Consider the following 13,966-nt stretch of genomic DNA (forward strand, 5'->3'; position numbering starts at 1 on the left):
GATAATTGTGATCATCAATAAATATAATCCATTTAGTTTCCAGAACTATTGTTGTTTTATTGATTCATGGGAAGGTTTGACAACCTGTATTCCTGACCCTATAGTCTTAAAACCACCATTTAGGTGCCATGCCCACCCTTAACCCCTTAGGAGTGGTTAAAAACATACCTTAATTTAAGCACCCCGATCCGCCTCCTTTAGTGACATCATCATAATTTACAATTTTTAAGAAAATGTAAGTTACAAAGCATCACTAAACACCAAATTAAAATATTGAGCTAAAATAGCCAGGCTGTAACTATAGGTGAGTTAGAGATTTTTTTTTTTTCTTTCTTTCTTTCTTTTTTTTTTTTTTCAGCTCTTTTTACATTAATTTTCCTATTTGGAGACGGGTGAATGACCCTGATTGTGTTGGTTAGTTTGTATAATTTTCAACAAAGAATTGCGGTATGTTGTCTGTTTTGCGGTATACCGAAGTTTAGTATTAAACACACTTTAGATTTCATCACCTATTTTAAAAGCACAGGCTGAGCACCTTCTGTCCCGTACCCATATCATCCAAGTCCTAACTGTGGCCAGTACCCTTTTTGCCGGTTTATTAACACAAATTTCTTTCATGAATGAAAATGCTATGCGTTTGGTTTATAGGTGCAAATGTTTATTCATTACTTGGATTGTAAACTATGTTAGATGCATTCTTGCCCATATAGTAAAGATTGTAAAGTATATGAATAATTGTAATAACTGGGCCTGATGTGTTCTTTTTAAGGTACTTAAAAAAACAAAAACATCATAGCCAATAAAGTTTATTGTGGTTCTTTACCCTTGAAAGACCAAGAGTATTTTGAGATGTGATGCTTTTGTGACCTAAGTCTTTTTGGCACTTTTGCCATGCTTTCATTTACAGACCGACCGATTATCGGTCTGGCCGATATTCGGTATTTTCGGCAATATCGGTATCTGCCTATAGAGATACCGATATTGTCGATAATACATGCCAGGACCGCCGGGCTCATTACAAGCCTGGAGGGCCCGCAGCAAGCTTTTACTTCACCTTCCTAGCAGCTCCCCTGTCTAAATCTTGCGAGTCCCGCGGCAGTCAGAGCGTTGCCACGGGATACCACGGCAACGCGGCACGCTGGCCGCGAGATTTACACAGGGGAGCTGCTGGGAAGGTAAGTAAGAGCTTGCTGCGGGCCCCCACTGCACAGTCTATGCCATTGGACAACCAGGGAATGCTATATTCCCCCCCCCCCCCCCCCCGGTCAAGTATGAAGCAGGGAGAGGGGACTTAAACAAACATTAAATATTTAAAAAAAAAAAAATAAATTAAAACAAACAATGCACTCCCTCCCCCAAATTACATACCTACAGAAACACACACATAGACACTTTACACAAACACACATTCTGCATTCAGTATATACACAGACCCTACACAAACACTGCATTCACTACATGTGACATGTATATTTTGTGCATTTAACTTTAGAAATAGTTTATTTTTTTCGAAACGGTAAATGTACTGAATATCGGTAAGTTATTGGCTATCAGCCTGAAAGTTCAGAGTATCGGTATCTGCTCTAAAAAAATCAATATCGGTCGATCCCTACTTTCATTCTACATTAACTTCTCACTTTCTGTTTAAATGCACCCATATATTATATAATTTATTTTTTTTTTTTTAAGGAGAAATAGGGCTCTCTTTCAATAACCTAGATTTATAAATAACACCATAGTAAATTTGAATACAATCTTTTTAAGGGGGAAAAAGAAGAACTTTTCCCCTTCATTTTACACTTAATAATTTATATTCAAGAGAAACTAAAGGAAACAAAATCAAAAAATATTCTATTATTAGTTCTGATTGTTAAAATGTCTAGGATATCAGTTAAAGGACCACTCTAGGCACCCAGACCACTTCAGCTTAATGAAGTGGTCTGGGTGCCAGGTCCCTCTAGGATTAACCCTTTTTTTTTTTTTTTTTTTTTATAAACATAGCAGTTTCAGAGAAACTGCTATGTTTATAATAGGGTTAATCCAGCCTCCAAATCCTCTAGTGGCTGTCTCACTGACAGCCGCTAGAGGCGCTTGCGTGATTCTCACTGTGAAAATCACAGTGAGAGCACGCAAGCGTCCATAGGAAAGCATTGTAAATGCTTTCCTATGAGACCGGCCGAATGCTCTTGCTGCGCATGCGCATTCAGCCGAAAGGGAGGATCGGAGGAGGAGAGCTCCCCGCTCGGGGTTGGAATAAAGGTAAGTTTTAACCCTTTACTCTCTTCCCACAACCCCGCGGGAGGGGGTCCCTGAGGGTGGGGGCACCCTCAGGGCACTATAGCGCCAGGAAAACGAGTGTTTTCCTGGCACTATAGTGGTCCTTTAATTTTTGGAAGTTGTAAAACAAGTATTACAATTTAAATTACGTTTTTGTTTTTAAGCTAAAATTTAGCATACCGAGTTTACAACTTTTATAGTAGACAGTGAATCTTAAACCGCTTCCCGAAAGAATATATTTGTAGAAAGTGCATCACTCAGGCTATTTAATGAATAACTTTTCATCACTAAGCTCTGTCAAAATATGTAGTTATTTTTGGATATTTCATAGACCATGCATGCCCCGACTACTCTAAACACCACATATTTTGTATTCTGCTACTTTTCCCGAGTACAATGATATCCAACATGTATACATATTCCTATAATCGTAGCTCTGAGGGATTCCCTCTGCTGATGTCGGTACTGCGGGCTCTGTGAACTCTCTATACTGTTTGGCAGCATGGAGAGAGTCTCTCTCATGCTCCAGCAACTGATCGGTCCTGGGCAGTTGGCAAAACCCAGCACTGATTACTGGTCTCAAAGGCAGGTAGGAAGAATTCTGCATCTTTTCACTCATAGTGTAGGGATAGTGGCAGGCTGTGGGGACACTAAATATTTTAAATGACATTGTCTAAGTGCGATCTTGCTCAGCCGCATTATTTAAAGGGATTAAAAGGCTAAATGCTGTGCATAGCACACCTATCGTTCTGGGGGCACTATTTGTGGCTATCGGACAGAAGGGACCCATGGGCATCGGCCTAAATCATGGACACTCTGCAGTGGGTCTGCTAATACAAAAGTAATCCGCCTCATTAGCTCTCCAACTTTAAACAGTAGTAATAGACTGTGCACATTAAGGGTAAAGTATTATGATTTTTATTATTATTAATATTATTATTCCTTTTCTATTCGAAGTGGCAATCTCGGCACCTTAATCCCCATATTATGCTGCAGTGGTTATGGTGCCAGGTGGCATTCAACTGTAGGTTGTGAATCCATTGCTGTACAGATTGACACTTGCCTAGATGCCAAAGTACCTTCAGTCCATCCTCATTTTTTAATTTTTTTTTTTTTTAAATAAAGAAATTTAGCGAGAGTCCGCAAACTCTCAGCCAATGAATTTTGTCCAAATTGGAATTGTTATATCTAATGTGAAAGGGGAACTTGCACTTTAGATATACCAGAAAGGAGGGCAAACCATACAAAAACCGTTTGACTACTTACTGTGGAGTGACTCCTTATACCATAAGTCCTACAGCAAACTGTAATGGTTATGGTGACTAGACTAAACCTTATATTTCTAAAATTTCATAATCTCTGAAATGTCAGGAACGAGACCCTGCCTAGCACTGATATTTCTTCTCATACACTGTTCTATATTTAAATGTATTTTAATGTTTTCTGCTATGCCAAGGATTGAGGCATAGTGGAAAGCCTTTCCGTCTGCGAGCTGTAGATAGAATTTCACTTTGCAGCTGTTATATGAGGAAATGATAGCCCATGAAAACAGCCCTTTAAGTCGTCCCATAGAGCCATTTTTCTAACTCCTTTAGCTCCCTGTAGCAATTTGTTTCCGTGTCGGATCGTGAAAATAGAGCCTGAGAGAAACACAGTGATGCCAGATATCATAGCATGGTAATTTTACTTGGTGTTGAGACTCACAGAATCATTTATTTATTTTTTTAAATAAACTCTGGGTGTACAGTTATCTTGCTCATTTGTATTGAGCAGTAAAACTGAAGTGTTTCTGGTTTGCATGGATATCCTGTATTCCAACTACCCTTGTAATTAATTGTCAGCTGTGATTTTATGCAGATCTGCCTTATTCTTGTCTTGATGTCATTATTTCATGTTCAGGACTGTACAAAAGTGCAACTATACATGCAATCTGACAAACGGACTTAATATTTTAACCATGCATTTAGAAACTTTTTAACACCAATCTTTTATTATCAATGAAAAAATAATATTCTCCGATTTGTGTGCACAGGGCTTTTGAGGTTACCTTATTGTGTTTTTTTTTTTTTTTTTTTTTTGCAATTTCATGTTTGTTTATTCAATTTTGCATTTAATACATGTATTTCAAAACCCCTTGTAACTTTATATTTTACTCTAAACAAAGTAGATAGTTTGGTGTGGTGAAAGTCCAGGTGACCACTATTTATTTATTATTAATTTCTAAGAGAGAGAGATATATCTATCCTATCTATCTATCTATCTCTCCTCATTTTTTTTTTTTTTTTTTTTTGTTGGTTGAACGATAGACATTGATAAACATCTGCACAGTTTGGAGCCTGGAAGAGGTACAGCTTTAAAGTTCTATGTACTGGGGAAAAAAGTTGTGAACTAGCATTTTCTGTAGCAGTTGATTCCTGGTATCTGTGGTTTGTCAAACATTAGATTTTGAAATATCACTGTGAATGTTTTTTTGTAATTCGTAGGATGTTCTGAATGAGCAATTAAGTCTTCCATTCAAATCTTTATTTTCCTGTAGTAACAAATGAAGACAAGCTGTCTTTATTTCTCATTTGTCTCTATTTGTACTCTGTTATGGTCAATGTCCTTGTCCTTCTCTCCCTCATGTGTCTTTTTGTTTGTCCTCTATACTGTTGTGCCTATTTCAACTCCCAAGTCTGCCATCCTAACCATATGTGAGGTTTGGAGCTTCAGTGAGCTGGATTGCTGCATACATGTAGGACTTTATAGTGCTTTCCTTCTGCTTAGGACAACAAAAACCGTTCTAGTTACCTCACATACCTGTCTATTGCTCTCTCCTAAAGGACTTTACTCTCTGCTTGACTCCCACCTTATTTGATTGCTATTTCCCATCCTAATGTGTTTTATATCCCACATCCTATGAGACTGTAAGCTTGTTTGAGCAGGGTCCTCTTCAACCTATCGTTCCTGTAAGTTTTTTTTTTTTTTTGTAATTGTCATATTTATAGTTAAATCCCGCCTCATAATATTGTAAAGCGCCATGGAATCTGTTGGTGCTATATAAGTGGCGATAATAATAGTTACCTACAATTAAAAAAAGAAAAGGGGCAAAATACTTATCTGTTATGGGGTTGGAATGTTGCCATTCCAACTGCTAGCCATTGGTAAGTAAAACTTTAGCACTTGTAAGCAGAGATTCACTTGTTAGAAGACTTGGCACATTATTATTTTTGCTGTAATTAAGTCTTATATTTTTAAAGTTCAATTGCAAATTACTACTTTAAATTGGCACCAAAGAGGGGCAAGTTCATGAGTGTTGACAGGTCTTAACATGGACTATGCCGTTAGTGCAGTGATCTTCCAGACCCAAAGAAAGTTGCTAACCAAGTAAGATTGCAGTATGGGTAATGTTGTTATGAAGAAGAGTGTCAGAGGATCTAGCAAACCAGGTGGAATACATTTAAGATCCATTATAGCAGTTTGCAAAAGCAAAAATTTTTAAATAGCCAATACATTTTTGAATGCTTTAGCTTATTGGTTCCTTGGTAAAATGTTTTTATTTATTTATTTATTTATTTTGTGAACAGTTTACTTGTTTTGGTAAAGGTTAGATTGGTCTGCAGGGGATAATAAGGTACAGAATATACAAGTGCCCTCTATTTGTGTGCTGCATTGCTTCTTTTAATAGTATATGCAAGTAAATCTAAAAAAAAAAATCACAGTAAAGTATATATGCATGTTTTTAGCTTGAAGGAAAATATGCCGGAAGCGATTGATTTTTCTGCATATACTAAAAGAAATAATATATCACGGAATTGGCTGTTGCTTTTTATGGAGATGTTATATATTATTTATCATGGGATTTGATTTATTAACCCTAAAGAAATCCATTTCATGTGTTCAGTAAATTTAATCTGGGTGTTTTGTATTGGAGAGTCATTTTTTGTTTTTATTCTGCTGCACAACATTTAAATGGATTTCGGTAGGCTCACTATCAGAATATGATTAGTCAATTTATTTTTTTAGCATGTAACTGTCAACTTTGCATGAAGTTAACCATCTAAAACATTGTGTAGCTCTCTTATTCTTGCCATTAATAGTTTATTTTCTTTGTCTCAAACTTTAGGTGTCTCAGCACTCGCCCAGGTGAGACGGGTATGGATGTGACGAGCCGTTGCACCCTGGGAGACCCCAACAAGCTGCCAGAGGGGGTTCCTCAGCCAGCCCGCATGCCTTATGTCTCAGACAAACATCCACGGCAGACTCTTGAAGTCATCAACCTCTTGCGCAAGCACCGAGAGCTCTGCGATGTTGTGCTTGTGGTTGGTACTAAGAAAATCTATGCACATCGCGTCATCCTTTCTGCCTGCAGCCCTTACTTTCGGGCCATGTTCACAGGAGAGTTGGCTGAAAGTCGGCAAACAGAGGTTGTTATCCGGGATATTGATGAGCGAGCCATGGAACTACTGATAGACTTCTCATACACCTCACAAATCACGGTAGAAGAAGGCAATGTACAGACCCTTCTTCCAGCTGCTTGTCTACTTCAACTCGCAGAGATTCAGGAAGCTTGCTGTGAATTCTTAAAGAGACAGCTTGATCCATCCAATTGCCTGGGTATCAGAGCCTTTGCTGATACACATTCATGCCGAGAGTTGCTGAGGATTGCAGATAAGTTTACACAGCATAACTTCCAAGAGGTAAGCTAAAGACATGGGTCAGATCTATACATGCATGGCTTCTCTAGTAAACTCCTTGGGTTCTCTCAATAGTAAAGGTTTTTAAGTGAGCACGGGTTGATCAGTTTGCATTCCTTTCCCCATTTATTCAGTTCTAGCTTTTTCTAATCCATTAACCAAGGTGTTCATGTGACAAGATACCGAGGACTGACTTCACAAATGTGTATAGATCTTGCAGGGAAGTGTGTGTTTTTTTTTTTTTTTTTTTTCCAGCAGCTGTTTGTTTGATGTCTTTGCTGAATGACTGAAGTGATGCTGCGATGACAGCTAAATGACACATACCCTGCTCCCAAAAACACCATTGCGCATACATGCCACAATATACTTTGCTATTTCTGTTATTTACTCTGCACACAGAATTGTTGTTCATGTCACGTCATTTATCATTGGTGCTATAACGTGTACTTTGTTGAGTAAGTTCCCCCCCCTTTTTATTTATTTTTTAAAAAAAATTGTAATTTTAAAAAAAAAAATCCTATTTGTTTTCCTTCAATGATCCTCTGTTATTTCAATCCCACACTATCCCGTGAGTCACGGGTGGATTTCACATCGGTAGTTGTTAGGGGCTCTGTTGGTCTTCAAATGCAGGTTTCTGTTTCATGAGTAAGGGAGGTGTTCTGTGTGCGAGTGTAGCTCTCTATATATGCAAATCTATTTAGAGATCAAATTGAACTAGGATTCTGATAGGCACGTTCCAATTCGCATGCCATTTCAGGACTGACTGCAACTCAGGAAGGTGCAAGCAATTATGGGGACTCTTTGGCTGCTGGTAACTATTTCAGGGGATTGGCTGGTTTTGCATTTTGACCTATACATAAGTCTTTCCTTTTCAGTTAATGCACTGTACTATTACACTAATGTAATCCTACCTGAATAGTAAAATGCATTTAACATATAAGCCTTGTGTTGATTTGAATTTCAGTTTTGCTAAAACCTTTTAGAATGTATCATTTTCCATAATTCTTTGCTTTGTTCATGGGGAGAATCCCTTTTTTTTTACTCAAAGGGTTAGTTGTGTACAACTTCTCATTTATAATGTGTCCCTCCTTTGAATATGCGTTCCATTTGGTGCTGCTCACTTTTCCATATGTATAAGATGGAAATAAACACTGGCATTATTAAGATCAGAACATGTTATATTGCCTTTGTGAACTATGAGTGCCAGCAGATGTTAGTTTAGTTCTTTGTTTAACATTTTGCTAATTCAAGTGCTAAGTGCTGCATTTATGTATGTGTTGCAGTACATATTGTGTCTTGTGTGTGTGGTTTTCTTCCCTTTTTTTTTTTTAATTTTTCAAATTCAAACCTATCAAATATATTAATTGTAGTTGCTAAAAAGCTTGTCCTCAAGCTATACTGCAGAAATAAAGTATGCTGTGCTATGTCAGTCATATTGACCGTGTACGTCTGTATGTGGATTATATTTCCATTGGGTCCTTTGTATTTATTTTAAGGAAAACCAGGTGGCATCTTGTGTTTCCATTGCAGGTTTTCTTTCCTGACTTATAAACCCCACATCAACTCTTGAGGTCAGTAGGATAAGGTGACTTAGTAGCTGTGCTTTTCGCTGGGTCCCAAACTAATCATTCTGACTTCTGTCCCTCTGTTGGGCCAGACATTTATTGCTAACCCGTTTCTTGCCAGTCTTTGCCCCACTGATCACATTGATCTGAGAGAGCTCTCTGCTATTGCAGAAACTTAACTCCCTGTTCTTAAAGCTGACAAGGCATCATAGGAGTTGTAGTTCTGCAACACCTGAGGCGCTATCATTTGGCCATAATGCTAACCATGACATAGTAAAATAGAAACTAATAATGAACTTTCACAGTTGTGAAAAAGCAAAATTGTATTAGTCAATATACATATTAATATGGACATGCGGCCTACCCAGAGAAACCCTGCACTGAACCCTTTGGAGGATGGAGACGTGTGTTTGGTTTAATTTTTTATGCTTTGTTTTACCCTCGGTTGGTTAATGTCTGTTCAGAGAGCTTACAAAGAAGGATGTCAGAAGGTATTGTATTGCAAAGACTTTGTGAAGGACTGACATGCACAGATTGGTCATTCCAACCATAGCAGAAGTGAAATCCCCAGCTTATTTACATAGCCATGCTTACTTAATTGCCTAAATGTTTAATGTTTGCAGATATCACATATAATGATTTACTTATGACACTAATTTAAAGGAACACTATAGTCACCTAAATTACTTTAGCTAAATGAAGCAGTTTTAGTGTATAGATCATTCCCCTGCAATTTCACTGCTCAATTCACTGTCATTTAGGAGTTAAATCACTTTGTTTCTGTTTATGCAGCCCTAGCCACACCTCCCCGGCTATGATTGACAGAGCCTGCATGAAAAAAACAACTGGTTTCACTTTCAAACATATTTAATTTACCTTAAATAATTGTATCTCAATTTCTAAATTGAACTTTAATCACATACAGGAGGCTCTTGCAGGCTACCAACATAGCAGGGGATAATAAAATCTTAATTAAACAGAACTTGCAATAAAAGCCTAAATAGGGCTCTCTTTACAGGAAGTGTTTATGGAAGGCTGTGCAAGTCACATGCAGGGAGGTGTGACTAGGGTTCATAAACAAAGGGGCGAGGTGTGAGAGGACCGACTGGATAGGAAAATCAGTCTAGCTGCAGCATTCATTACAGACTGTAGCGGGGCAGTACGGCTTTTGGGGAGACCAATCAGGAGAGGGTTACAGTAATCCATGCGGGAAGTTACTAGAGCATGGACAAGCTCCTTGGTAGCATCTTGCGTAAGAAAGGGGCGGATGCGGGCTATGTTTTTGAGTTGGAACCTACAGGACTTGGCAACAAACTGGATGTGAGACCAGAGTCAAGTATGACGCCAAGACAGCGCGCTTGTAGGGATGGACTTATGTGGATATCACTGACTTGAAGGGAGAGTGAGAGAGGAGGATCAGTATTAGGAGGAGGAGGAAAGACAAGGAGTTCAGTTTTAGAGAGGTTAAGTTTGAGAAAGCGTGACGACATCCAGTCAGAGATGGAAGAGAGGCAAGCAGTGACACGTTAAGCTAAAGTTGTTCAGGTGACTATAGTGCCCCTTTTAAATAACCTCTTAGGGATATTAAAAGCAGTGCAAATTGATGTATAACTTTGCATCCAGCATTAAAAGTATTTGTATCAACACATGATTATTAAAAGGGAACTAACATTTTTCTTGAAATTATATTATTGCATGAAACATTGAATAGCGCCTTTTTTAACTTATTTTTAAAGGATGAATCCAAGCACCATAACAAGTACCGGAAGGCTCCCCCAAATTTGTAAGGAGTCAAATGGTTGATCAGTGGTTTGGCTTCTTACATGGGTCTGCCAAGTGCTGCTACTCGCCACTACTACCAACCCTGGAGAGACTGACGTTCCTAAGCTGAGAGTGTTCAGCTGAGTGCTTAAGACAAAAATACCAGACTAATTTAGTAAACTGCACTAAAATAAAATTAAAAAAATGGAACGAAAAGGCACAAACTGTCTGCAACATTTTGTCCCTCATTGTTCCAGTTTCTCACCCTTTCTTTTTGCTCACTGTTTGCTGACTGCCAAATGCAAAGGGCATAGCTTATAACAATAATTGACAGAAATTCAAGATATAGGTGCAGGATAGAACACAGTGGTCAGTATTCCTAACTTCCCTTTTTTTTTTTTTGTCAGACATTTATTAAATATAAGGTATTCGTTATCCTATTATTCTAAATTCTGGGAAGTGAGAGATTTTTTTGCCTTTACTTTAAACCTGGCCAAAATGTACACCTGTTTCTATATTTTTTTTTTTTTTTTTCTTAAACTGTTCAAGAAACTAACAATTTCTGCCCCATAAACAGGATTTTTATAAAGATACAATCTTTATGAAATACTTGCATTGACTGTATTAGAATTTTGCTGACAATGCAACACAGTCAAGAGATCATAAAACAAAGTAAAGACTACTTTGTCTTGTATATGTAGCTACCACCATCAAGTTTTGTCACATCACCCAGCTGCAGGGAAAACACATTGTTTTTGAAGGATCCCATGGTCTCGAGCATATGCATGTGCAAGAACAAAAAACACTCATGAAGGCTTATGGCAGATGAAGCACCAGGAGCTGAAGAGGAATACTATGGCGGGTGAGGAGAGGGTTAGGTTAAAGTAAAACTCTTCTCCTGCACCCAGTCTCCACTGAACACCCAGATGAGCAACCGGGTCATTACATCCTCAATCAGATGTTCACCAATCTTTCTTCTTTGCAGAGCCAAATCTCTCTTCTTTGCAGTGATAAGAAGAAAATATTTTTATAGCCGCAAAAGTTACATTGTATCACCTTTAGCGGTCAAATGATTTGCTGCATCTTCTCCATGATGCAACCATGGAGGTTATGTATGGAAGGGACAATGTTCAAAAAGTGTTTCCAATCCGTATTTGCATTACACATACTGCCCTGGTTATTGCTCCTGATCTTTATTATTAACGGCTGTTGTGTCAGTGTGAGTTGCTTGAGTGGATGAGAAATTTTTAGAAACTGTAGATTATGGTAACGTAGTGTAACTCTAATCTTAATTTAAGTAATGACAGGAGGCAAATATTTGCATAACTCTTTTTACTGAAAATCTCCAGCAGCACAAAAACAGAACAACCAATCAGAAAAAAAAGTCAGGTGATGCATAAAAGGCCCTGGCAGTCTCTTCACTTCCTCTTTCTTTGTAGCGAATATTAAACGGGTAAAAAACAAAGGGAAACATGACAGACATAAGTCAAAAAGTTCAACAAAACAGTGTTCTCCCAAATCCGGGTAGGAACTTCATGCAGAAAAACGGAAAGGCAAGTTTGTCCCTTGAAGAGAACCAATCACACTGAAAGAAAAAGAAGTGAAAGGTATTTGAATTTGCAAGTTGCCCACATATAATGAACACCAGAATAATTGAAAATCTATCATGCATTTAATGATGGAAAAAGAAAACCGTAATTTAATTGCTAGTTCTAAATAAATTTAATGCATTACAATCCTAAAATGAACAGAGGAAAAAAAAAAATTAATACTACAATGCCATACCTACAATTCGGGAGGGAAAAGTAGGGAGGCAAATATTTGCCACCTGTCATTACTAAAATTATGATTTATAGGTACACTACGTTGGCATAATCTACAATTCTACCACATGACAGGAGGCGTCATATTTGCATTTTTAACGCGAAGAATTAAAGCAAAGGAAGCATGAGAAATCTGACAAAAAATTAAAACCTCCTTAATGTACTTTCGGGCGTCCAATCCGCACAACGCATAATGTAGGCAAGAGAGGCTCCTGCCGAGAAAGCTTGTAAAGCAACCTCACCCCTAACAGAGTGGGCACCAAAGCATGATTCCACGCCAGCTAACAATAAGCCAGTGGACCCATCTGGCAAGTGTTGTAGTAGACACTGGTCCATGAGTCTTAACGTATGAAATCAAAAGCTGACCCGCTGAAGAGGTTTGGAGGGGAGTTGAGATTTCAGTATATAGCATTAACCTCTTAACCACACATAGTCTGGGGTCCGCTTGGAAAAACTGATAAAATACAGACGAGGAATCCGACTTGGTACAAAGGGAGATCGTAACGGAAACCCCTTCTGGAGTAAAGGAGAAACAGTCGACATCGAACGCCCTGATGTCTGCCACGCAACGAAAAGAAGCAAGACACGGCAAGAGGGTGTTTGGCCGAAAGTTGTTTCAGAGAGTGGTAAGAGTTATCCAGCCAATCTCTAAAGAAGCGTAGCACCACATCCATATGCCACAGACGTGAATATTTCGGTGCTGGAGGTCTTGACCGTTTTAGCACCCCGTAACAACCGACAAACCAATGGGTCCTGACGCACCGGAATGCCCTGTACAGTGCCGCTAAAATAGCCGATCTAACCACATTGAGGGATTGGTAAGACCGGCCTTACAAAAACAGATGTGAGAGGTAGTTGAGGATTTACGGGACAGGTGCAGTAAAGGGATCGGAATCCCTCTCCGGACACCAACTACTCCAGGCGGACCATGCAGAAATATAGCATTTCCTGGTGCTGGGAGCCCATGAATCCCATAAAAGGTCCTTAGCCGATTGCAATAGGGCAGGGATAGGCAACCTTCGGCTCTCCAGATGTTGTGAACTACATCCCCCATAATGCTCTTACACACATAATGCTAGCAAAGCATCATGAAAGGTGTAGTCCAAAACATCTGCAGAGCCGAAGGTTGCCTATGCCTGCAATAGGGGATCCTGGTCAGTCCATAACCTGAAATCGTCCAGGCCACTAGATCCAGCTTCTGATCTAGCACGAGGGGATGAGCTTCTCCCCGTGGTCCCGTCAAAAGTAGAGGGAATTTTGGTAGGAGAAGCTGAGATTCGTGGGGCATTTCCAATAAGTCTGGAAACCATGCCTGACTGCCAAAGTGGAGCTATGAGAAGTAGAGGTGACGGAGCATCCTCGCTATCATGGAGAACGGAGGGAACGCATATGCCCTGTGAATCGGGCATGTTTGTAGAAACGCGTCCACTGCTTCACAATTCGGATCTGGGAGCCAGCTGTAGTGGTTCTGAAGTTGGAGATTGGTCCGGGAAGCAAATAGATCTAGATGTAATGGGTTCTTCAAATGATTAAATTCCTGGAAGATCGAGACGTTGAGTTTCCAATCAGTGTTTTCTGGCTAATGACGTGAAAACCAGTCCACCGTCAGGTTGGTAATTCCCGGCAGGTATTCCGCCCGAAGCGTGATATCGCGAGAGAGACAAAACTTGTATATGTCCTTCGTGGTCTCTGTAAGAGCTTGGGATCTGGCCCCACCCAGGCGGTTGATGTATTGTAGCGCCGAGCTATTGTCCATCCGGAGCAGAATGCAGCAATTCGACATGTCCCTGGCCAGGCTGTGGATGGCTAAGGACCTTGCAATCAATTCCAGGCAGTTGATGTGGAGATCGGTCTCTTCGCCCTC

At 39.3% G+C, this 13,966-nt stretch overlaps 1 protein-coding gene across 3 annotated transcripts in view; it reads left to right on the forward strand.

Annotated features, from left to right (window-relative positions):
- Positions 1–13,966, forward strand: part of KLHL20 (kelch like family member 20) — a 49,526-nt gene that overhangs the window by 6,536 nt on the left and 29,024 nt on the right. For 2 of the 3 annotated variants that reach the window (XM_063426180.1, XM_063426181.1), the window contains exon 3: positions 6,383–6,956. In XM_063426180.1, coding sequence (XP_063282250.1) covers positions 6,383–6,956 — 574 coding nt within the window. Of the gene's footprint in view, positions 1–3,869; positions 3,955–6,382; positions 6,957–13,966 lie in introns of those variants that run through there. The other variant, XM_063426182.1, reaches the window with a different exon arrangement.

Source organism: Pelobates fuscus, chromosome 7 (genome assembly GCF_036172605.1).
Source record: "Pelobates fuscus isolate aPelFus1 chromosome 7, aPelFus1.pri, whole genome shotgun sequence".
Taxonomy (NCBI): Eukaryota; Metazoa; Chordata; class Amphibia; order Anura; family Pelobatidae; genus Pelobates; species Pelobates fuscus.